The 26,360-nt window shown below is 39.7% G+C and overlaps 1 protein-coding gene across 1 annotated transcript in view; it reads right to left on the bottom strand.

The window, feature by feature from the left end:
- Nucleotides 1–26,172, bottom strand: part of STK32B (serine/threonine kinase 32B) — a 254,347-nt gene extending 228,175 nt beyond the window's left edge. The window contains exon 1 of the mRNA XM_073340132.1: nucleotides 25,810–26,172. Within this exon, the coding sequence (XP_073196233.1) occupies nucleotides 25,810–25,885 (76 nt within the window). The 5' untranslated portion in view covers nucleotides 25,886–26,172. The remainder of the gene's footprint in view (nucleotides 1–25,809) is intronic.
- Nucleotides 26,173–26,360: the final 188 nt, after the last annotated feature.

The raw sequence follows: 26,360 nt of genomic DNA, 5'->3' as shown, positions 1-26,360 counted from the left end.
CCAACAACCCCCCTATTTCATACTGAAGCACTGAGGGAGGCTGTTCCATACATTCTAGGTTCTCAGAGAGCAAAGAGACTTGTTGCAAAATCACTGAAATAAATTTCAGAACTGCTATTGCCTTCTGTGGGACCAGGGTTTAGCTCCAAGAGTCCAGTTGTATCCTTTTGCCAAAGAGCCTACTGGAATCTCGAAGGTGCACTTCATGCTAACCTTAGCAAAAGCTGCTTCAGAAAGCCCAGGCACTGAAACTAAAGGGTATTCCTAAAGTTGTCCTGAAGAAAAGAGTATTGTATCAGTGGAAGGTCATGGTGTTTAGCTTGTGCACTGCTCCATATGTATTTATAATGGTTATTAGATTAGTTATTTGTCCTCTTAGAGTAGAGAAGTCCATTTACTTACATATCATGATTGCATCAGTCAGAAGAGCCATATTTCTCTGCCACCGTCCTTAAGTTCACTAGGTTTACTAGTAAATAAACAAAACTTTCCAGGATCCATCAGCCTTGAAAACTAGTCATTGGTTAGTCCAAAACAGAATTTGTAAAAATCTGAGTCTGGTTATGGTTATGGGTGCTTCTGTCGTATTTAGTAAGATTACTGTATTACAAGGCATACAGGAATATTCATTAGATGTCAGGAAAATAGTAAGTATTTGGAAAGCAAATCTTTAATTGTCATAGCCTGGTTGAGTACACATGAGTAGTAGGGTTGGCTAAGTTTATTCAGAAAAAAATAATTTGATGAAAAATTGCTTTTTGGAGGATATGAAAATTCTCAAAAAAAATCTGATATTTTTATTAAATGGTTTGAAACAAAAATGTCATTTCAAATTGATTCTACTGAATTGAAATGAGAATTTTTCATTTTGAATCAAATAAAAAATTACTTGGGTTTTGGGATCCCTCTGGTCTCTCTCTTTTTCACCTTTCTCCTTTTCCAGTGGAAAAGAGGGAGAGAAGGGGGAGGAGAGGAAAAAGGAATAGACAAACAAACAAACACACACCACAACAGAAAGTTTTCATTATTATTTGTACTGAAATGAATTTATTGAATTTCAAATTTATTCTAAAATACATTATGTTTCCAACCATTTAGTTTAAAAATCAGAACATTTCAGGAAAAATGTTGAACAAAATGAACATTTGTCATTTGGTTTAAAATGTTTCATGGAAAAGAATCCCCAGTTTTCAGCTAGCCCTTATAATGAGCCAGAATCTCTATTGCCCAGCACCTGTGTTGTCATTTACACCAGCACAAAGTAGATGTAAAACACAGCTAAATCAGAATGCAAGTAATTGGCGTGGACTTTGTACTGGCATAAGTCACTACACAAGGTGCAAGCAATGAAGTCCCTGGCCCATTGTGATGGAGGGGCTACTTATTAATCAAGTTTATTATGGTAGTACCTATGGACCAACCAAGAAAGGGGCTCCATTGTGCTAAGCACTGTCTAAAACACAGTAGTAGACATTCCTGCCCTAAAGAGCTTATAATCTAAATAGACAAAGACAGACACAGGGTGGGTGAAGGGGTGGAACATACCAGAAAAGCAAACAACGTGATGGCAACAAACGTGTTACTTCCATGTTTTGTTTTGGTGGTTTGTTTGTTTGTTTGTTTGTTTGTTTTTGTGGGTTTAGTTAGGAGAGGATCAGTTAAACAGAAAGAAAAAGGGAAGGAAGAGAGGACATGAAGAGAAGGAGGTTGAGAGGAACAGCAGGAGAGGAGAGAAGAGAAGAGAAGAGGGGCCAGTGTGTAATGAAGCTGAGGTGAAGAAACTGTGAGGGAGAGGGAGAGAGGGGTTTGGTGCAAACAACCAACCAGCATGGGGCAGAGAAAGAACAATCAAAACTGGAGAAAGTTTTCTGAATGTCTGAAGGTTCCTGTTTTGGCTGCTTCTGCTTGGGGAATAAGTTATTACTCCACCTAAAGGTGGCAGAATATCTAATCTGTTTTTAATCCTACATCAACTACCCCAATTTAATAGAAAGGACAAAAAAATTCTTGTTAAGAGGGAAAAAAGGAAGAGGATGAAGTAGGGTGACCAAACAGCAAATGTGAACAATTGGGACGGGGGGGGGGGGGTGTAACAGGAGCCTATATAAGAAAAAGACCCCAAAATTGGGCCTGTCCTATAAAATTGGGACATCTGGTCACCCTAGGATGAAGTACTTAGATAATTCGTATAGATCTACATCTATCAAATTTATAATGTTAATACTGAATAGAGTTCATAAAGCCCAGATTTTATCCCTTTTCATTGATGTAGAATCAAACTCTTCACCATACCACTAAAGTACACTGACTCTGATCCTTCAAATTTCTCATAATATGTGCCAGAAATAAACTTTGCTTTTAAATGACCTGCTAACAGGCCTTTTGACTTAGATGGAAATCTAAGAAGGGCTACACTCCAACCTTCCTGAATGTTACTTGGAATGGTACATGTGTCAGTGCAATTTAAATTAATGTAGTCTAAGACAGGACTGCCGTTATTCAAAAGCAAAGTTGTGGGAAATATAAAGTCCTAATAAAACCTATCAACTCATTTATGAGTCTCATCTTAATGGGTTTTAAATCCTTCAACATTAACAAAAAAGGAAACTTCAAATATAGCTGAAAAAGTTGAACAGAAAATACAAGGAATGCACAGTCTGTCCCAGCTGCAGTAAGCCAGCTGGTCAATAAAATAGGGGTCTACCCCTTTAGTGGACAGTATGTGCTAAAAGGGACAGAAATATGGAGACTAGAAAGTGTTCACCTAAGACAAGAATGGCTTTGTAATGTAACTGCTGTGATCTGAGCTGCAGGAACATACATGGTGGATAACATGCTCTACCTGTTATCGCTTGGGCCAATTCTAAATACCAATCAATGGTGTGTGCACAAGCAAGGTAAAATTTCCTTGACAAAAACTTTGGATTAAAAGCAGCAGTTGTTGAGACAACCCTACAGGAGAAGTGACAAGAGGAATCCAAAATAACTGCTAATAGTAAATACTATTACAGAGGGGAAATACAGGTTGGTGTAATTTCCAAATGACAATATAACATAAGCCAAAAAGGGACCAGTGGGTTCAAAAAGGTACAGGTGTATAAGTGAGTTAATGGATGCTGTTCATAACTATGAGTCCTCAGATTCTACAGCAAAATTGTACCTAGCTGACTGAAGATACAAAAGAGAGTCTGATTTCTAAGCCACAGCTCTGAGTACGGGGCTGTGCAGAGTTGTACCATCCCAGAAGGTACACAAGAAAGATCATTCTCTGCTGCTGCTCCTCATGCATGATGGAGTGCAACCTGACCCAGCCAGAGGCAGTAGGGTGAGGAAGGCACCAGGGTCCCTGAGCATGAGCGCAAGTCCTTTACATGGATTGCTGTGGCCTCCTATGGATCATGTGGACAAGAACTGCACTTATTTTGCATAACCCTCTTTTCATTAAGCCTCCCTCCAAGTCAACTGTTCTGGAGCAATATCTGAGGAGCACCCTAAGGAGATTTCTTCCCTTTTAGCCTCCAATGGGTTTTCCTGCAGGAAAACTGATCAAGTGTGCACTGCAGTTAGTTAGAAAGGGGATCATGCTTGATGTACGGGTTCTTGCTAATTTATAACACTTAATATTCAAGGGGAAAACATTTGTTTGGACTTCTTATATAGTCATTGTCTACATGCCACCAACAATCATGGAATTATTGAAAAACCACTATAATTACTGACTGGTTTCAGAGTAGCAGCCGTGTCAGCCTGTATCCGCAAAAAGAAGAGGAGTACTTGTGGCACCTTAGAGACTAACAAATTTATTTGAGCATAAGCTTTCGTGGGCTACAGCCCACTTCATACCATGTGATCAGCAGGTAAGTATCTAGTCATTTCTGCTGTCAAAAAACCCCACAGAAATGTAGCAGCATGATTCATGGGTTCTAGAGATTAAAAGTTACATCCCATAAATCTAGTCACCTGTCACAGGCCACCAGTGTAGACAGACCCACAATCTACTACATCAAAATTCAGTAGACTAGTAGTATTTATGCAATGTCAAAATATTCAGGATAACTCCAGTTTAGTTTACCATGTTTAGGAGTTGTTGCTACTGATCTCATGGGTGTGTTTACATGCAAAAGAATATAACATTTAGGTAATCCATTTTACACAGTAAAAAGGCTATTTGTATATGGATAACTTGTTTGAGTGGAAAGTAATTGGAATGTAAGTTACAATCTGAATGACTCTGGCATACAGCCTTTCATAAAGTAGTAATTTATAAAAATCCATTATTAAAAACTCATAAGTGAGTGAATTTCAATTTTTTTAATATCGATAAAAGTTTAATTAAAGATTCTTTTTTGCTGCAATTGAGAACTGTTCTGTTTTGATACAGGACAGTTTTAGTTCAAAAAAGCTATTAACCTAGTAGCAACATTGGAAACATCAGAAGTCACTGGAGAACAATGGAACCAATGTACAAGACCTTATCACAGACACAGAATAGCAGGCAAGCCTTTGTGAGTCTATGTGCTGTTCAGAACCCTTCTGAAGGGTAAACGTGCCATTGAAACCAAGTAGAAAAGTTTCAGACTCTCTGTCCAAAATTTAAAATATCCTAAAGACCTTTCATAACCAAATACAGCTCCATTAGTTGAGTCAAAGGGGCTTCCAATGGATAAGGGTTAGAACTGGGTGGGAAACATCTTTTCCATCTGCAAAAGTTTGAGATTTCAAAAAGTGTTCCCATTCTGCTTTGATTCATAGATTCATAGATATTTAGGTCAGAAGGGACCATTATGATCATCTAGTCTGACCTCCTGCACAATGCAGGCCACAGAACTTCACCCACCACTCCTAAAAAAGACCTCACACCTATATCTGTGCTATTGAAGTCCTCAAATTGTAGTTTGAAGACCTCAAGGAGCAGAGAATCCTCCAGCAAGTGACCCATGCCCCATGCTACAGAGGAAGGCGAAAAACCTCCAGGGCCTTCCAATCTGCCCTGGAGGAAAATTCCTTCCCGACCCCAAATATGGCGATCAGCTAAACCCTGAGCATATGGGCAAGATTCATCAGCCAGATACTACAGAAAATTCTTTCCCGGGTAACTTGGATCTTACCCCATCTAAAAACCCATCACAGGCCATTGGGCCTATTTACCATGAATATTTAATTACCAAAACCATGTTATCCCATCATACCATCTCCTCCATAAACTTATCGAGTTTAATCTTAAAGCAAGATAGATCTTTTGCCCCCACTACTTCCCTCGGAAGGCTATTCCAAAACTTCACTCCTCTGATGGTTAGAAACCTTCGTCTAATTTCTAATCTAAATTTCCTAGTGGCCAGTTTATATCCATTTGTTCTTGTGTCCACATTGGTACTGAGTTTAAATAATTCCTCTCCCTCTCTGGTATTTATCCCTCTGATATATTTATAGAGAGCAATCATATCTCCCCTCAACCTTCTTTTAGTTAGGCTAAACAAGCCAAGCTCCCTGAGTCTCCTTTCATAAGACAAGTTTTCCATTCCTCGGATCATCCTAGTAGCCCTTCTCTGTACCTGTTCCAGTTTGAATTCATCCTTCTTAAACATGGGAGACCAGAACTGCACACAGTATTCCAGGTGAGGTCTCACCAGTGCCTTATATAACGGTACTAAAACCTCCTTATCCCTACTGGAAATACCTCTCCTGATGCATCCCAAGACGACATTAGCTTTTTTCACAGCCATATCACATTGGCAGCTCATAGTCAACCTATGATCAACCAATACTCCAAGGTCCTTTTCCTCCTCCGTTACTTCTAGTTGATGCGTCCCTAGCTTATAACTAAAATTCTTGTTATTAATCCCTAAATGCATGACCTTACACTTCTCACTATTAAATTTCATCCTATTCCTATTACTCCAGTTTACAAGGTCATCCAGATCCTCCTGTAGGGTATCCCTGTCCTTCTCTAAATTAGCAATACCTCCCAGCTTTGTATCATCTGCAAACTTTATTAGCACACTCCCACTTTTTGTGCCCAGGTCAGTAATAAAAAGATTAAATAAGATTGGTCCCAAAACTGATCCTTGAGGAACTCCACTGGTAACCTCCCTCCAACTTGACAGTTCACCTTTCAGTAGGACCCGTTGTAGTCTCCCCTTTAACCAATTCCCTATCCACCTTTCAATTTTCCTATTGATGCCCATCTTATCCAATTTAACTAATAATTCCCCATGTGGCACAGTATCAAACGCCTTACTAAAATCTAAATAAATTAGATCCACTGCGTTTCCTTTATCTAAAAAATCTGTTACTCTCTCAAAGAAGGAAATCAGGTTGGTTTGGCACGATCTACCTTTTGTAAAACCATGTTGTATTTTGTCCCATTTACCATTGACTTCAATGTCCTTAACTACCTTCTCCTTCAAAATTTTTTCCAAGACCTTGCATACTACAGATGTCAAACTAACAGGCCTATAATTACTTGGATCACTTTTTTTCCCTTTCTTAAAAATAGGAACTATGTTAGCAATTCTCCAATCATATGGTACAACCCCTGAATTTACAGATTCATTAAAAATTCTTGCTAATGGGCTTGCAATTTCTTGTGCCAATTCTTTTAATATTCTTGGATGAAGATTATCTGGGCCCCCCGATTTAGCCCCATTAAGCTGTTTGAGTTTCGCTTCTACCTCAGATATGGTGATGTCTACCTCCATATCCTCATTCCCATTTATCATGCTACCATTATCCCTAAGATCCTCTTTAGTCTTATTAAAGACTGAGGCAAAGTATTTGTTTAGATATTGGGCCATGCCTAGATTATCCTTGACCTCCACTCCATCCTCAGTTTTTAGCGGTCCCACTTCTTCTTTCTTTGTTTTCTTCCTATTTATATGACTATAGAACCTTTTACTATTGGTTTTAATTCCCTTTGCAAGGTCCAACTCTACTTGACTTTTAGCCTGTCTCACTTTATCCCTACATATTCTGACCTCAATAAGGTAGCTTTCCTTACTGATCCCTCCCTTCTTCCACTCCCTATATGCTTTCTGCTTTTTCTTAATTACCTCTCTAAGATGCTTGCTCATCCAGCTTGGTCTACAACTCCTGCCTATGAATTTTTTCCCCTTTCTTGGGATGCAGGCTTCCGATAGCTTCTGCAGCTTTAATTTAAAATAATCCCAGGCCTCCTCTACCTTTAAACCCATAAATTCTTCAGTCCAATCCACTTCCCTAACTAATTTCCTTAATTTTTGAAAGTCAGCCCTTTTGAAATCAAAAACCCTAGTTGCAGATTTATTTTTGTTAATCCTTCCATTCAGTTTGAACTGAATTAGCTCATGATCACTTGAGCCAAGATTATCCCCTACAACCATTTCCTCTATGAGATCCTCATTACTCGCCAAGACCAAATCTAAAATGGCATCCCCTCTAGTCGGTTCAGCAACTACTTGTTGAAGGAATCCATCAGCTATCGCATCTAGGAAAATCTGAGCCCTATTATTATTACTAGCACTCATCCTCCAGTCTATATCTGGGAAGTTAAAGTCTCCCATGATCACACAGTTTCCATTAGTATTTACTTTATTAAAAACATTAAAAAGGGCTCTATCCATATCCAAATTAGATCCCGGCGGTCTATAGCACACCCCAAGCACTATCCCAGGGGAGGCTCTAATAGCTTTCTTCCCCAATTTAATTATTGCCCAGACAGACTCAGTCATATCCATTTCATCGCTTCTTATTTCTTTACATTCTATCTCATCATTGATATACAGTGCTACTCCACCACCTTTACCTTTATTTCGGTCTTTCCTAAACAGCACATACCCTTCAATACCTGTAGCCCAGTCATGACTACTATTCCACCAGGTCTCTGTTATACCTATAATATCTGGTTTCACTTCCTGCACCAGTAACTCTAGTTCCTCCATTTTGTTACCTAGGCTCCTTGCATTAGTGTACAAACATCTTAATTTTTGCTGTTTGGCCTCACTCGCATTCTGTACCCTATTAGGCATGGTTATTTTACTACCAGTATAACCTATTAGACTTGTATCTACACTGCCCTTCCTCCTACCTACAGCTGTATCCACTCTTACTTCATTTTCTTTCCACTCTATGCTAAATTCTGGCGTGGAGATTACCTGGACATCTCCCAACCATCTCCCCCAAATTCCTAGTTTAAAGCTCTCTTAATCAGTTGTGCCAGCCTCCATCCTAGAAGTCTATTTCCTTCCCTACTCAGATGAAGTCCATCCCGAGAGAACTGTCCTCTATCCATGAATGCCTCCCAATGGCCATACATCCCAAAGCCCTCCTTATAGCACCACTGCCTAAGCCATCTATTGATAGTCATAATCTTGTCACACCTTTGTTGCCCTTCTCTAGGAACAGGCAGAATCCCACTAAAGATCACCTGAGCCTCAATTTCCTTAAGCGTCCTCCCCAGCCTAACATAGTCTCCCTTAATACTTTCCAGTGAGAATCTAGCCGTATCATTTGTTCCCACATGAAGGATAATTAGGGGATTCTTTCCCGCTCCCTTTAGAATCCTTTTTAACCTCAGGTCTACATCCCGTATCTTAGCACCTGGAAGACAGCACACCCTCCTATTTTCTGGATCAGCTCTGGTTACAGGCCTATCTATTCTTCTCAATAAAGAGTCCCCAATCACATAGACCTGCCTTTTCCTAGTGACGGTGCTATTCTCCAGTCTATCCCCTGTTCCCTCTGGCTGCAAGTTTTTTCCATTCCCATTCTCCCTTGTAATCCTTTTTAACCCATCCTGTATCCTCCTGGGGCTCATATTTGGTGTAATCTCCATTAACTCTTCCCCTTTTCCTATAGGACTAACCGCTCTTCTCTTCTTCCTTGCCCTGTCACCTTCAGTGACTACCTGCTGAGCCCCTTCTTCATTTTCCAACTCTGCAAACCTATTCTGAAGCTCTATTTCTCCTTCACTAGCCCGTCTTTTCCTCTGCCTAGTTCTTTTAGTCACATGCTTCCACTGACCACTTTCCTCACCCAGTCTCCCCTCAGAATTCCCTAGTCCTGCTTCCATCTGCAAGTCTGAGCTTTTCCCTTCAGATACCTCATGTCTTTGCTCCATAATCTGCTCAAACCCCTTCCTAAACTCTACCAGACTTTCCACCTGCATCTCCAAACCTCTGATCTTTTCCTCCATCAGCTCTATCAGACGGCATTTCATGCAGACAAAACTCTTACCAGGTGCCCCCTCCAGGATCATGTACATACCACAGCTTCCACATCCAGTCATCTTCATTGTGTCATCTGCTACATGGGTCACTCCCACTGCCACCTCTGAATCTGTCATAGCCTTCCCACCTAAATCCTGTTAATCTGGGAAACACAAACCACACCAAAACACCACCACCCACAGCAAAACCAAACCCCACACAAGCACCACAAGACAAACTCCCCTTTCAAACTCCCACTTTGGATGAAACCCAGACCTTATTAACTTCTTGTGAAAAAAACACAAAACAAGACCCTATTCCAGAGTAGCCCAGTGGTTAGAATATTAACCTAGCAAGTGGAAGACCCAGGTTCATGTCCCTATCTGCTTTTCAGCAGGACTTGAGCCTGGGTTCCCTACATCCTAGGTGAGTGCTCTAACTAACAGGCTATTTGTGGGGTCAACAATCTCAATCTCTTCTGCTGGAGCTGTTGCATTCTGTATAAATAAATAAATATTGATCGGTTCTGAAGCAGGCTGGTTTGTTCAGTCAGCAAGCCTAGCAGTCTGGGTCTCTGACTGTAGTCTGTCAGTTTGTCCCAGCATGGTTTAGTTGGCTGGCAGGCATAGTTGTCTGGGCTGCTGAGTCCAGTCCTTCTATCAGTCTGTAGAGGGGTGGTTTGGGCAGTCAGCTGGCCAGTTGGTCTGGCCCTCCAATTCTAGCCTTTCTGCTAGTTCAAGGTATCCCCGCCCTCTGGATGAGTTTTTAGAAGCACTGGCCTCTTTGATGGTGGTAACCCCTAGCTCTGCCCTACTTGGGTAGCTCTAGGGTGGGTAGGGGAATCCAAGCTCTCCTTCTGCACCCAATCCTGGGCCAGGGACCTGAAAATGAGGTGGTGTGCACTGGCCTAAGGTCAGCCAACCCACCTGCTCACCTTCCCCTGAGCCACTTCCTACCACCATTGCATCTCTGACTGGAGCATGGTCACTTAGCGTCTTTACTTCCAAACCCCCAGAGTTTAGGGCCAGTGCTTGCAGCCTTCTTGAACCCTTGCTCACAGTCCCCCCTCCCCCTTGGGCATCTAGGAATGCGGGGGGAGGGAGACTCAGAGTTAGTTGCCCTCAATAGAAGCTGCCTCTCCTGTTGCTGCTGACTGGTGTTCCTCCAGGAAATGGTCTCTTTCTGCCCTCCTCCTTCCCCAAATGGGGCTGCTGGTTTTCTCCCCAGGAATATGCTTGGCAGTGCCTGAGGGGTGGGGCCTGCCTGGCCTAGTACTGCTCCCACCCTTCCTCTGTCCCTGCTTTAGTGAGGGGTTTGTAAATGCCACAACAGGGTCAAAAAGAAAGAGAGTGATTCTAGAGCTTGGTGGTTAGGGCACTCACCTGGGAAGTGGAAGATGCAGGGGCTTGCAGCTGGGTTTCCCACTTTCCAGGTGAGTGCCCTAACCAACTGGCTATTCTGAACTGATGCCTTTGTTTCCTCTACCCCCATTCTGGATCTGAGAAACCTCTTTCAATGCAAATTTTGTGAAAACAGATACATTGCCACAAAACGTTTCAGTTCATATCCAAAGCCAAAGAGTTGTTATTTTCTGGTTCCAGTTAGGCTACCTCCCATTCCACTGTGGGATCAATTGATTTCATAATTTCCACCATTCAGCCTGCCATTTGGGATCAAAATCTTTTGAGAGCAAGGTTTCATTACCATCAAATCCAAACCCAAAAACGTGAACCATGAGCCCAATTTTAGTTGGGATCCCCAAACCACCACCTTGTCCCATCTTCTTTTGATAAGATATTTGGCGATCACAGCCATAATTCCCTTATCAGAAACTTGGAGACCTATTTTAAAATATGATTTTGAGATCTGATGAAAATTCTGTATCCTGTTAACTACACAACTGTATTGTGTGAGATGGATGTAATCTATTTAAGGATAACATTGGTACTTTTGGTCCTGATGAAGCAGGTAAATATCTAGATCACTGCAGAAAGTACATACAGTGACTACCCTTAAAATGCACCGGTTTTGACTTTGATCAAGTTACCTCACTTTTTCTAAGCTTCCCTGTACTTTCCTCTAGGGAATAAAAATGCTGATATAAAACTTTTTTCAGATGGCTAGCAATATTCTTAATCACATCAAATAGCACTGAAGTGGAGGAGACCAGTCATGAAGTAAGGAGTTAGTAAATATGAGTAAGGACATAGGAATCTGGTACATATATCTATAGTTATGGCACTAGTAAGTCAGGAAGTGAAATAAGCAAGTTTTAAAGCAAAGCTAATATGGCATGACACAGGAGAAGTGAGTCAAAAGAAGGAGCAACAAGAATATGCACAGCTGGTTAATGAAGAATATCTAGAACACAGCTTCTTCTTTTAATGACAGAAGTTATTAGCTGCACAGTACAGAGAGCAGTTCACAGAAGATAAAACTGTTCATTGCAGCATCGGGGGGGTAGTCTAAAATTTGAAGCACACATACAGTAATAGTAAACCCACTCAATCCAGTTCCTTATAATCATGGTAATGCAATATCAGACACAAGATGTTTAATTATAAATATTCAATAAATATGGGGCTCAATCCTGCAGTCCTCCAACTTGCACACAAATATATGTTGAAATCAGTGGGAGTATTGAGCATGCAAGAGCTCATATGCATATGCCATATGTATATGGTTTATATTTATGGGACCTGGGGTAAAATCTTGACCCCATTTGAAATCAATGTCATTAACTTCAATGGGGACAGAATTTCACCCTGGATCATAGCCATGTTGAGATTCCACACTTTGTCATAATAAGAATAAGAGTACAGTAAAACCTCATTATGATGGCCCTTGCTTATGGCACCCTCATGAAATAGTAGTAGGATTTCAACTATCCCCATATTTATTGGGTACACGACACCTCATGATGGAATGCAGAGATAAAATTTCTAGACCTCGTTAATGACTGCTTCTTGGAGCAGCTACTCCTGGAACCCACAAGGGAAGATGTAATTCTTGATTTAATCCTAAGTGGAGCACAGGATCTGGTCCCAAAGGTGAATATAGCTGAACAGCTCAGTAGTAGCAGCCATAATGTAATTGAATTTTTATTTAACACCTTTGTAGGGGAGAAAATATCAAAAAAACCCACCACAGTAGCATATAACTTCAAAAAGGGGAACAAAAAAAATGAGGAAGCTAGTTAAATGGAAATTAAAAGGAATAGTCACAAGGGTGAAATGCCTACAAGCTGCATAGAAACTGTTTAAAAAAATCCATAATAGAGGCTCAAACTAAATTTATATCCCCAAACAATAAAAAAAAAACAGTAAGAGGAACAAAAAATGCAACCATGGCTAAACAGAGTAAAAAGAGGTGGCTAGAGGCAAAAATACATCCTTTTAAAACTGGAAATCAAATCCTATGGAGGAAAATAGAAAGGAGCATAAATTCTGGCAAGTCAAGTGTAAAAAAAAGAAGGCCAAAAAATAATTTGAAGAGTAACAAGCAAAGTAGCAAAAATATTTAAGTACATCAGAAGCAGGAAGCCTGCCAAACAATCAGTAGGGCCATTGGATGATCAAGGTACTAAAGGAGCATCTAAGGAATACAAGGCTGTTATGAAAAAGCTAAATGAATTATTTGCATCAGTCTTCACTAAAGCAGATGTGAGGGCCAAAATCATGACACTGTTACTTGATTTTTGTTTCAGTCCTTCAGGCAAAACTACACTTAAAATCAATGGAAGTTTTGGATGAGAGTGAATAATCAATCGCCTTCAGTGTTTTCCCTAATTTTGAAGAACTAGAATAAGAACAGTGAGAAAGTAGAAATAAATAAAAGCAACTGAAAATATTAATATATCCAACAAAAGAAAAGAGCTACAAGGTGTGGATTTGAGTCAGATAACCAAAGTACTGTGCACATTTGATAGGAAGTAATAAGAAAAAGCATATTAATAGAGAGATAACAGGGAAAGTATCACAAATATATAAACGTACAGTATATTTTAAGAATATGGGTTTCATAAAAGAAAATACTTCAGAGGCTTATTACATTTGACAGAACAAATAAAGCTCAAACATTAGTACTGGTGGGCTGCCACTGTCTCCAGTAAATGTTTTATAATTATACTGTGGAGGGCAAGAAGAAAATGTCTGGGTATTAATTAGGAATAAATGAAAGCAAATTCTTCATATTCTGCTGAATAAGTATATAAAAATAGGGTATGATATTCATAAAAGCAGTATGAGATTTTTGTGTTTAGAATAAAGCAGTGTGAGAGAGCGAATAGAAAGTGTAGACAGAGTGGAACAGATTTTGATTGTAGAGAGAATGGATCTTCCCTTATAGTTACAGAAGAAACTGAGCATCTGTGAGAAAATGATAAAAACTGATACATAAAATAAAGAGTGAAATAAAATTTCAGGACTATTTCTTTGGAGTACACTGAAAATAAAGGTGCTAGAAAGAGTTTCTGAAAGATCAAAGAATTCCAGACTGGGAAGAGCAGCAAATACAAATTTCTGCATAACTGAACTAGTGGTATAAAAAAACAGGGGCATTGAACTATTTATCAATATCTCCTACAGATCTGAAAGCAGTTGCATTGGCAAAAAACAAGACTGTCCAAGTTTCTTACAGATTCTAGGCTACTCATTTGTATTGGTTGATTTACTTATGGAGATATTTATATTGGTGCCTTTTGCCAATACTCCTGGTACCTTACATCATTAAAATCCAATTACTAACCAGACTACAGCAAACTGCCTGTTAGTTACAAGGCCTTCTCCCTAACATTCCCTAATACCAAAATCAAGCCATAGATGAGCCAGACAAGTCTTACACCATCCATTGAAGGCTTCAAACATAGCCTCTGATGGATTAAGCAGATTCAAGATATATGGTCCTACCATTGAGAACACTGTGGCCAGCAGTGAAAAGTCTGAGCTGCAGAATCAACAGGGAAGGCAACTCAGCCAGTTTTACAGATCAAACCCAACACTGTGAATTGCACTTGGAAATAAATTGGAAGCCAGTGCAATCTCTGGAACACAAACATAATGATAGAATTGTAGGACTGGAAGGGACCTTGAGAGGTCGCCTACTTTAGTCTCTTGCACTCAAAGCATCATTAAGTATTAACTAGACCATCCCTGACAGCTGTTTGTCTAACCTGCTCTTAAAAATCTCCCATGATGGAGATTCCAAAACCTCCCTAGGCAATATATTCCAGTGCTTAACTACCCTGAAAGTTAGGAAGATTTTCCTAATGTCCAGCCTAAACCACCCTTGCTGCAGTTTAAGCCCACTGCTTCTTGACCTATCCTCAGAGGTTAAAGAGAACAATTTTTCTCCCTCCTCTTTGTAACAGTTTTCAAGTACATAAAAAGTTACCATGTCCTCTCTCAGTCTTCTTTTCTTCAGACTAAACAAACCCAATTTTTTCAATTTTCCCTCATAGGTCACATTTTCTAGACCTTTAAGCATTTTTGTTGCTCTTCTCTGGACTTTTTCCAATTTGTCCACATGTTTCCTGAAATGTGACACCCAGAACCCGAAACAATACTCCAGCTGAGGACTAATCAGGATGGAGCAGAGCGGAAGAATTACTTCTTGTGTCTTGTTTACAATTCTCCTGCTCATACATCCTAGAAGGATATATGCTTTTTTGCAACAGTGTTACACTGCTGGCTCATATTTAGCTTGTAATCCACTATTACTCCCAGACTTCTTTCCGCAGTACTCCCTTCTAGGCAGTCATTTCCCATTTTGTATGTGTGCAGCTGACTGTTCCTTCCTAAGTGGAGTACTTTGCACTTGTCCTTATTGAATTTCATCCTATTTACTTCAGACCATTTCTCCAGTTTGTCCAGATCATTTTGAATTTTAATCCTATCCTCCAACAGACTCGCAACCCCTTCCATCTTGGTATCATCCACAAACTTTACAAGTGTACTCTCTATGCCATTATCTAAATCATTGATGAAGATTTTGAAAGGAACCAGACCCAAAACTGATCCCTGCCGGACAGCACTTGATATGCCCTTCCAACTTGACTGTGAACCACTGATAATTACTCTCTGGGAACAGTTTTCCAACCAGTTATGCACCCACCTTATAGTAGCTCCATCTAGGTTGTATTTCCCTAGTTAGTTTATGAGAAGGTCATGTGAGACAGTAACAAAAGCCTTTCTAAAGTCAAGGTATACCACATCTACTACTTCCCCCACCCCATACACAAGGCTTGTTAGCTTGTCAAAGAAAGCTATCAATTTGGTTTTACATGATTTGTTCTTGACAAATCCATGCTGACCGTTACTTATCACCTTATCATCTTCTAGGTGTTTGCAAATTGATTGATATTTGCTCAATTATCTTTCCAGATACTGAACTTAAACTGACTGGTCTGTAATTCCCCATGTTGTAGTGCCAATCTATAAAATGGGGAGGAAGTACATTTGCCCTTTTTTAGTCCTCTGGAATCTCTCCCATCTTCCAAGACTTTTTGAAGATAATCACTAATGGTTCAGATATCTCTTCAGTCAGCTCCTTGAGTATTCTAGGATGTATTTCATCAGGGTCTGGTGACTTGAAGACATCTCACATGTCTAAGTAATTTTTAACCTTTTCTTTCCCTATTTTAGCCTCTGATCCTACCTCATTTTCACTGGCATTCATTAAGTTACATGGCCAATTGCGACTAAACTTTTTGTTGAAAATAAACAAAAAGTCATTTAGTACTTCTGCCATTTCTACATTTTCTGTTATTGTATTTACCCCCTCATTGAGTAATGGGCCTGCCCGGTCCTTGGTCTTCCTCTTGCTTCTACGTATTTGTAGAATGTTTTCTTGTTAGCTTTTATGTCTCTTATGTCACTAGCTAGTTTAATCTTATTTTGTGCCTTTCTAATTTTGTCCCTACATACTTGTGTTATTTGTTTATATTCATCCTTTGTGATTTGACCTAGTTTCCACTTTTTGCAGCACTCTTGAGTTTTCGATCATTGGAGATCTCCTGGCTAAGCCAGGGTGGTCTCTTGACATAATGCCTAGCTTTCCTATGCAGTAGATAGTTTGCTCTTGTGCATTTAATAATGTCTCTGAAAAACTACCAACTCTCCTGAACTGTTTTTTCCCTTAGATTTGCTTCCCATGGAGTCTTACCTACCAACTTCCTGAGTTTGCTAAAGTCTGCCTTCTTGAAATCCACTGTCTTTATTGTGCTGTTTTTCCTCCTACCTACCATATGCCCCTGGGACACATGGCTAGAAAGGGTTAAACATCCTGCAAAATAAATAACCCTCAAAAGACATGTGGGAAGATAATGTTTGTGTTTTTGTGTATTTACTAATGTATGAGTAGGGTCCACAATATAATCAACAGTCACTGTCTATTCTGTATTCTGATAGTTCAGAGATCAAAAGAACATCCTCGCAGGTAAATGAATTCTAAACATGGGATAGCTCGGTATCTCTCTCTCTCTTTGAAATGTACTGTGAATGGTGGAGGAACAAGCAAATTGCCTTATGTTAATTCTATAGCTAAGTACTGGTGATGGACCTCCTTCAAAGTCATGCTAATTACCTTTTGTTCCCAGAGGAACTCCCAACTTTTCAAAGAGGACATGAAAGTGTATAAAAGATCCTTGGATCCTGATTCTGTCATCGCAGATCTGCTTAGGCTTCATCCGGGGAAGTTTGAGTCACAAGACTGAGGTCCCAGTTATGCTGGTACGCCCTGAATATGAGATTTGGACATTGGATTATAACTTCTGAATTATTTCTGAAAGAACTCTTTGAAACTACAAAGCTCATCATCTCTGCTATGAATCTGAACCTCAATGAACTGAACTCAGGTCTGTATGTATATTGATCTTTTAGCCATACTCTCTCTCTCTCTTTTGCTTTTTAATAAATTTTAGTTTAGTTAATAAGAATTGGCTGTAGCGTGTATTTGAGTAAGACCTGGAATATTCAATAACCTGGGAGGTAATGTGTCCGATCCTTTGGGATTCATAGAACCTTTTCTTTTATATGATGAAATAAGATTTTCAGAAATCATCATCATTCTTGACTTAGGTACCTGTATGGAGGCCTGAAGCTGGATCACTTTAAGGGAACTGTGTTGTTTGGACTTCTGAGTAACCAGTAAGGTAACAAAGAAGCTGTTTTATGCTGGCTTGGTAAATCTAAGTATTGGAATATCCACCAGTTTTATGGGGATTGTCTGCCCCATTCTTTGCAGTTCACCCTAATTGAGTGACCATAGCTGGCTCCCACTGGGACCTCAGTCACAGCCCATAATCCATAATTGCCATTGTGCTACATGATTTGGTCCTGTTTTTGTTCAAGAACTGTTAGTATCTTCAGAAACACTGTGCAAAACATAGCCCTGTTTACAAACCGAGTGAGTTACAGTTGGGACAAACATGAAGAGACCTATAGAAAGGTGCTACTCTGCCCCACCAGCCTTATAAACTTTGTACACTATGTTGAGGTAGAGAGGACAGTGCTGGGCTAGTGGTTAAGCTTCACAGAAGACGCACGTCTTTCAGAGTGATGTGATTGAGGTCCAGTGTTCAGGATGGGAGAACTAGGATTGGGGGCAGTTTCAAGCATAGATAGCACAGAAAAAGGCATGGAGAGGACAGTGCTAGTGGGAAACACAGAGCTGCATGAGAATCATATCACTGATAGTGTGAGTGGACATGGTAGGAAACAATAAAATCATATCCAAGATATAGGCAAAGAAGTAGCCAAAAGATAAGGATGAGACGTTTGAGCTGGCTCCAGTGGGCAGGTGTTCTGAGAAAGAATGTTACAGGGCCTGACTGGGTCAGGCAGATACATTTAGCAGCTGCTTTTTGGACAGACTGGAGGGGTTCAGAATGCGGGAATTAAAACCAGAGAAGGTTACGCTAGTCAGAGTGGGAGCTGACTAGAATGCTGAACAAATCTTTTGGCAATTGAGAGAGAAAAGGATGGGTACATTTTGGACAAAACAAATGGAGGAAAGTTAACATTTGCTAACAGTTGCCACACTAGGTTATCTGAGAGATACCAGAATATATCTCTATGCTGAGAACACTTCACCTTTGTGTGGAAGCTATTGGCAAGCATTGACTGTCTAATGGTGACCAATGTAGAACAGCAGGTTTTCCTGACTTGATGAAGTCCTGCAAACAGGCTATGGTCGACAACTTTTTGTTTTTGCCAGATATCTGCAAAGCAAGACTATGAAAGGAAAAGGCTGGCAGTACTAAAACAAAAAAACAAACCCCCACAACACCACCTCTTGCTTACTGCTCAAGGAACTAATGCCATGATTATTTTCCTGCCAAAATTTCTGATTTCTGAAGGTAAAACTTCGGGAATTTTACCAGCTGACAACAATTTTCTTGACCAAGAGATTAAGCTGGACTAGAACCTTACCACTGCATGTGCTGACATGTCAGAGGGGAAAGAAAAGGAAACTATTGGACATGGGCAAACCCAAGTGCAGTGTTAGTTTTGCAATATCAAAACCTCACTTATAATTCATATAAATATAATCTTATCTGAACCAGTCCTAATTTGGTTCCAGCTTTGGCCAAACAACTGAAGATCAACCTAAAACTCAACTTTATTCCATGACAGAAAATGCCAGGCTTCTCCTCTCACCTGCACCTACTGGCAGCAAACGTAAAGCATGCACAGAATTCTTGTGTGTGTGTGTGAAGTAGTTTCCTTGTGCTGAGTGGATACTTCGACACATATTGAAGTTGATATTGTCCTTGGAAATGGTTAGGGTACTGGAGACTAAATTCCACTGACAAAGACAGCTTTATCCTTCTTTACAGGAAGGGGAGGATGAAATCAGTACACATTACCCTATTCTGTTTACAAAGCAACTAATCTGCATTTATTATATATGCAAAACTAATTGGAGTCAATGGGGTTTCAGCCTAAAAAAGCAGTGGCAGACTACAGGCCCAAGATTTACTTAAGGAAATATGTTCATTGCCCCGATAAGGGTCTTTCTGAGGGATAATAGTCTTTAAACTACTTTCTGCTATTGGAAGGGAACGGATATATATAGTTTTCCCTAGTGACTAGAGGACTGGACTGGGATTCAGGAGACCTGCATTCTATCTTTGGCTCTACCATCAGCCTGCTGGATGACATTAGACAAGTCACTTCACCTCTGTGGCTCGGTTTCCCCATCCGTGAAGTGGGAATGATGCTTACCTCCTTTGAGATCTACTGATGAGAAGTCTATGGGAGAGCTGGGTATTATTATATGCACACAGTTTAGGGGAAAAAAAGGCCCCAGAACTGCAAAGACTTTTACCTGTGCCTAGCTGTGCACTGTGTGTGATCCAACTGAAGTCAGTGGGGCTGCTTACAGTACACAAAAGTTAAGCCTGTGCGCAAGGCTTCTCAGGACTGGGACCTACCTTGGTATCTTCGGGTTAGGTTATAATATCTGCCAGTTTGCCACTTTCCCCCTTCCTATTAACATTACCTCAGTCTTCTTGTAGTTAAGCTTGAAGTCTTCCATTCAGGATCCAATTTCCACCTTTTGTCTCTTGTACTACACTTCAGCTGTAAGCTTCTTAGGAAAGTGACCGTTTTTTAGTTCTGTTTTTGTCAGCCCCTACCATAACAGGATTCTGGTCCTCCACTGGGGCTGCTAAGCACTATAGTTACACAAATAATAAATAATAATGAAATCGCTGCTAAGGGCTGATACATAAGTAGAAAAGATAATTATATAAATCAGCATAGCCAGAAGTGAAAAAATGTTAATAGCTTCTTACTTTTATATTTGATCTCTGCAGTAGCTTGATATTGAGCACAGGTGGTACAGCTTTAAAAAAAAACTATATTTAATTTATTTTATTTTAAAAAATAAGAAAAATGGATTTGGAGCAACTGTATAGGTTAAAATGGGGGAGGGGTTTATCCCTATCCAAAGACAAATGCTAGTGGGGAGTAAGAATACTCTTCTTCTAAAGAAGAAAATAAAGTGGATTGTAATCACCAAGGTTTGAATTACATAACAAAATATAAGTCAGAGCTAAGGGTGATCCCCATTCTGAATTCATTACTTTCATCTGGAGCTATTATAATTTATCTTGTCCATACTGTATGTATTAACACTCATAGTTAATTTTATTGACTCATTTTACTGTAACTGTTCTTTTAAAGTTATGGACTAACATGCAAGGTTGCTCTGAAACACAGATTTTTGGCCCTAAATTGGAACAGCTTCTTTGCAGTTGTTATGTGGATCTTTCAGACATTATCAATTATAGTCATGTGGCAACAGGCTGATAGCAGCTATCTGATCATTGGCAAGAAGTTAGACACTGCATATTTTGTTTTGCATCAGATTCATTCCGATCTTTACCCATTGCTCCAAATTGCAACCCACATGTCAGTTTTGCCTATTCACTTTTAAATACCTCCAACTTCTGCCATACCTTAGCTGTTATTTACCACCCTGAACCCCCTCAAATCCATGCTAATCCAGACATTTTTATTCATTAGTATTTCTTCATATACTTTATGTATTCATCACAAGCTGTCAGTCTGGTGAGCTAGTCACTTAATTGTCAGTTTCTCTGCATTCTACTGGCAACTTCAAAACCTTCCTTTAAAATGAGGGTCTTCCATGAAGCTTTTCCAAGGATGACATACAAGCCCGAATACTTAAAAATAGCATTTACAATTTGGATGAATAGATCATGCATTCCTTGCGCACGCGCACACGCACACACACACACCCTCGTTTCAACTGCTTTGGTCCATTATGTGATTTCTACAGTAATAATGCAGAAAAGGCAGAGGTATTCAACAAATATTTCAGTTTTGTTTTGGGGAAAGAAAAAGATGATGTAGTTATATCATATGATAAACTCTTTCCATTTCACTAGTGTCACAAGAGGATGTTAAAGAGCAGCTACAGAAGTGAGATATTTTTAAATCAGCAGGGCTAGATAACTTACACCCAAGAGTTTTAAAAGAGCTGACTGATTTTCAATAAGTATTGGAACACTGAGGAAGTTCCAGAAGACTGGAAGAAAGCTAACATTGTGGCAATATTTCAAAATGGTAAATCAGATACCCAGCTAATTATAAGCCTGTCAGTCTGACACTGAATGTGGGAAAGATAAGGGAGTGGCTGATAAGGGACTTTGATTAATAAAAGTTAAGGGAGGGTAAGGCAATTTATGCCAATCAACATGGGTTTATGAAAAACAGATCCAGTCAAGCTAACTCGATATCCTTTCTTGATGAGACTGGAAATTTGGTTAAGAAAAGTAATAATGCTGATGTATAATATACATAGATTTCTGTAAGGTGTTTGACTTGGTACCTCATGACATTTAAATTTAAAACTAGACTAAAATAAACATGGCACATATTACATAGATTTAAAGCTGGATAATTGATAGGTCTCAAAATGTAACTGTAAACAGAGAATCATCAAAAGTGGGTGTGTTTCTAGTGGGGTCCTGCAAGGATTGGTTCTTGGTCCTACACTATTTAACATTATCATCAATGACCGGGAAGAAAACATAAAATCATCCTATATAAAGTCTGGAGGTGACACAAAAATTGGAGGTGTGGTAAATAATGAAGAGGACAGGTCAGTGATACAGAGCAATCTGGAATGCTTAGTATAGTGGGTACAAACAAACAATGTGTTTTAATATGGCTAAATGTAAATACATACATGTACACACAAAAATGTAGGCCATACTTACAAGATGAGAGACTCTACCCTCAGAAGCAGTAACTCTGAAAAAGATTTGGGGGTCAGGATTGATAATCATCTGAACATGAGCTCCCAGTGCAAAATAGCTAATATAATCCTTGGATGCACACCAGGGGAATCCCGAGTAAGAGTAGTGGGGTTATATTACCTCTGTATTTGGCACTGTTGTGACCACTGCTCGAATACTGTGTCCAGTTCTGGGTGTCCACAACTCAAAAAAGATGTTGATTAATAATTAGCTTAATAATTAGCTCTTTATTTAGCTTAAATAGCTTAAGGGGTTAACTAGATCTCGGTCTGCAAGTACCTACATGGGGAACAAATATTTAATAATGGGCTCTTCAGTCTAGCAGAGAGAAGTGTAACACAATCCCTAATGGCTGGAAGTTGAAGCTAGACAAATTCAGAGTGCAAATAGAGTGCACATTTTTAACAGGGAGGATAATCAAAAACTGGAATAATTTATAAAGAGTTGGGGTGGATTCTCCCTCACTGGCAATTTGTAAATCAAGACTGGATGTTTTTTTAAAGATACTCTCTAAGAATTATTTTTGGGAGGTTCTATGGCCTGAGGTATAAATAGGTCAAACTAGAGGATTACAATGGTCCCTTCTGGTCTTGGAATCTATAAATGTATAAGATTATGATTGTGAAAGAAATGCAGCAGTAAGCCTATGGTCTTTGTTTTCAGCATAATTGGAGGCATTGCCACTGACTCAGGCCTTGATTTAGAAAAGTCAGTTGGACTTTAGCAGATGCTTAAGTGCTGTACTGAATTAAGAACTCACTGTATAGCCCTTAGCCAGGTCATTAACGTCACCATGCCCCATTTCTATTACACCAGATTACAATTATATTGTGCAATAATATACAGTAATATTGACCAGCCTTACAGGGATTTTGTGAATCTAAATGTTTTTAAAGAGCTTTGAACACCTCAAATTAAAGTTGCTATATAATGCAAGTTTACTATGGATGTAATGTCTCTTATTGTAAAAACATACATGTGGTTTATTTGAACAATTTAGCAAAATTTCTTCTAAAACTCATTTCACAGTGATGTTGGAAGGCTAAGCCATTACTATCCCAAACACAGACATAGGTGGAGATAATTTGGAAGGGGTAAACTCTACTGTTGGATTAGACCTGGGAATGGAGCCTCACAATCAAATTCAATTCTCCTTTGAGGGAGAGGGGGATTGGTGACTATGACGACTGAATTGCCCAGGCTTTACCAGGCAATAGTGTGGTGCCTGTTGTCTCCATGCAGTTTCACAGTGACCCATCGAGAAGGCTTTAGTTGTAAGGGATCCATTAGGTTATATCTGTTTACATTAACAAAATGATAGTATAAGACAATTTAATGCCTAGGTTTTTATATCATATCCATCACTATGATGTGTGAGTGCCATCTGAGTGCCCACCACATGGAGAAACCAGCAACACCATGTCCAATACATTGAATCATTTTGTTCCAGTTAGGCCCTCAAATATGCATATACAACTCCCGTTCATTTTGATTATACCTGTACTGATCAGTATTGTTATTATCAGGCAAAATTAGCCCATCTCGAACAGTGAAGCTACCCTCGGTTGTTACTATATTTTTTCCTGTTCGTATTTCATTTTCAGCACTCTGCATAGCACAGACTCTGTTAGGTAAACAGTGACACACTTGGATCTGGTGACACTATGAAGTACAAAGGGTTTTGTGCTCCTAAATCACCTACCGGGGGTAGCCATGTTAGTCTGTATTAACAAAAAACAACAAGGAGTCTGGTGGCACCTTAAAGTCTGTTGGTCTTTAAGGTGCCACCGGACTCCTCCTTGTTTTTTTCTAAATCACTTAGGCACTTTGGAAAATCCCACCTTAAATGCTTATTTATAACTCAGCAATGCCATTATATACTGCCATTATATAAATAACAGAAACACTGTTTCTAATAAAATAAGCTAGCATTTCAATATAAATGAACTCTTCTGAACTGGAAGTCTGTTGTAAACATATACTTTAAAAGCAAACATGAAGTTGATGTTAGAAGCTTCCAGAATTAATAAAAGCAAAGAATAAATAATAATTTGATAGACATCTTAGTACATTATACAAAATATGATTTTAGCATAATTACTAATAACTGCACAATGGAAATGGTTTTCTGTAGGAAAAGGACAAAGTGGCATGAAGTTGTCTTCATAGAATTCACAGCTGAAATGTGTTTATTTGCACTGATGACTGAGGCTTCATTGCAAAAAGTGGTGTGTTACATTGAGACAAGCTAACTCGAGATAGCTCTCCTGATGTAAAATCCTAGTGAAGACAAAGAACAGGTAGTTTTTACTTTGATGTAGCTACTGGAGGTCAACACAATGCCTTCCACCTGGAGTCTGTCTCATCTAGCTACATGGACTTAGACTACCTGTGCCTTGTCTCCAGTAGGATTTACATCAAGAGAGCTATCTTGATGTACGCACACCACTGTTGCAATGAAGACATAGCCTGAGTGACCCTTGCTGAATTACTCAATTTTGCCCCGATGCTGAACAATATCAATCCGCAAAACAGAGTCACCTACAAAATAAGCTGTCATGTATTTTGTAAAAGTAATGAGGTCTTATTATTATGATCTCTCATCTCAGTACTCTGCTATTAAATCTTTGCTGAGAAGTAGGGAGCAACAACTGGGTTTTGTGTCTGAAATGAGAATTGATGAGGATCTGCTTTTTAAAATACTTTAAATTTTCCACAGTTCCTCTATACTGACAGAACAATAAAAATGTCTTAAGTGTCTTCAGAAGATCATATTACTGGAGAGTTTTGAAAGATGTATTGCAGACACATTACAAATAAACTAAGGCAGTGCAATGTAATCTGTTGTGCCATAACATCCCTTGAATAAAATCTATATCTTTTAATGAGTTTAGAACTATTGGGAAATGCACATGTTCAAAATTCAGTATGAACTCTCCATATATACAAAAATAGCTAGCACAGATATATATTCCATCAAAAGCATTACCAGTGATGACATACTTAAAAGTACAACATAATTCTCTCTACTTCAGAAAGCTAAGGTGGTTGAATTCAAGCAATTGCAAAATTTTAATTAAACATTGTTTTTAAGAGAAATATACATAAATTGAATATATAAGTATTAAAGAACCATCATACCTAATAAAAGCTCTTCTACTAGTTCAAAGCACTTCTTTAAATATAGAATACAGAGTGCAGGATTATCTGTGAGAGAGTGAAATCTCCAAGTAACATAGGAGACTCAAAGTTTCAAAAAGTAGGGGGGAAATGTATAATGTTGATGGGACCATGCATCACTATTTAAAATATGTAATAACAAGCTAATGCAAAGAATCAGTTGGACAGGAAAATAAAAAGAACCCCCCCCCCCCCCGCCCCGCCGCCCAATTCAAGTCAGAACTCCATTCACAAACATATGCAACTACATGTGGTGTGAATCCTGATGGACAGTGTGAAATTGTGCAATTAGCTACATTAAGAGTGAACAATTAGTGCTACATAAAGATAGGATAGACACGATTTTTGTTTACTGAGTCCGTTTATTTATTGTAACCCAAAGACAAATAAACCCCTAAGTGACCCAAACAAATCTTGGACTGGAGATTATTAAAAGGGAAGGGAGTGTTACCAAGCTCCTGAACCGCTAAGGATGATCATGTTGCTTTGAACCTAAGGATTTACTACAAATATTTGACACGTGAAATAGGGAGGAAAACACAACCTATGAGGCGAGATGGGAAGCAGCAATGAAAGGGCAGCTTGGTGAGAAGAGGGTGGGGTGGGGGCAAAATCTGAGGCCGGGGCAGCACAAGGGACAATGGACAGCTCCTTACTTACCATCTTCATTCTCATCAAACACGGGAGTTTTGTGGGAGTGATTGCCACCCATATTATTCCACAGCTTCTTCCACATCCCCAGCCACAATCTCCACAGGGGGAACGGCCAGCATCCCAAGGGGAGAAGGGGGCGAATTCCAGCCAAAGAAACCAGCCCAACTAGCGGTGAGGGAGGGTTGATCGCACTTCCCAGCAGCGTCCCGGGCTCGGAGCCCTCCCTGACTCCCGCTAGCTCTGGAACTAGGAGGGAATCTCCGCATCCCCTTCCATGCTCTCACGGCTTCAACCTCCCCTCCACGCCCAGGACGCTCTTCCGATCGCCGCTCCGAGGCGGGCTGCGGCTGCTCGGGGAATCCTCGGCGAGGTTAGAAATCATCCTTTGAAATGAAAGTGATCCATCTGCCTCTGACAGGAATTGCTGCTGCTACTTACTAACTTGATCCATATTTCATTCAGACAGTCAGGGGAAGGGGGAGAGCTGAAGGGAGGGAAGGAGGGAGAGGGCGCAGGTCCTGCTGATGGTTGCCTTTGGTAAAAGGTAAAAGCTGGAT

This window comes from Lepidochelys kempii, chromosome 4 (genome assembly GCF_965140285.1).
Source record: "Lepidochelys kempii isolate rLepKem1 chromosome 4, rLepKem1.hap1, whole genome shotgun sequence".
Classification (NCBI taxonomy): Eukaryota; Metazoa; Chordata; order Testudines; family Cheloniidae; genus Lepidochelys; species Lepidochelys kempii.
Note: the sequence above shows the minus strand (reverse complement) of the source record. Positions and strands in the feature narration are given on the sequence as shown.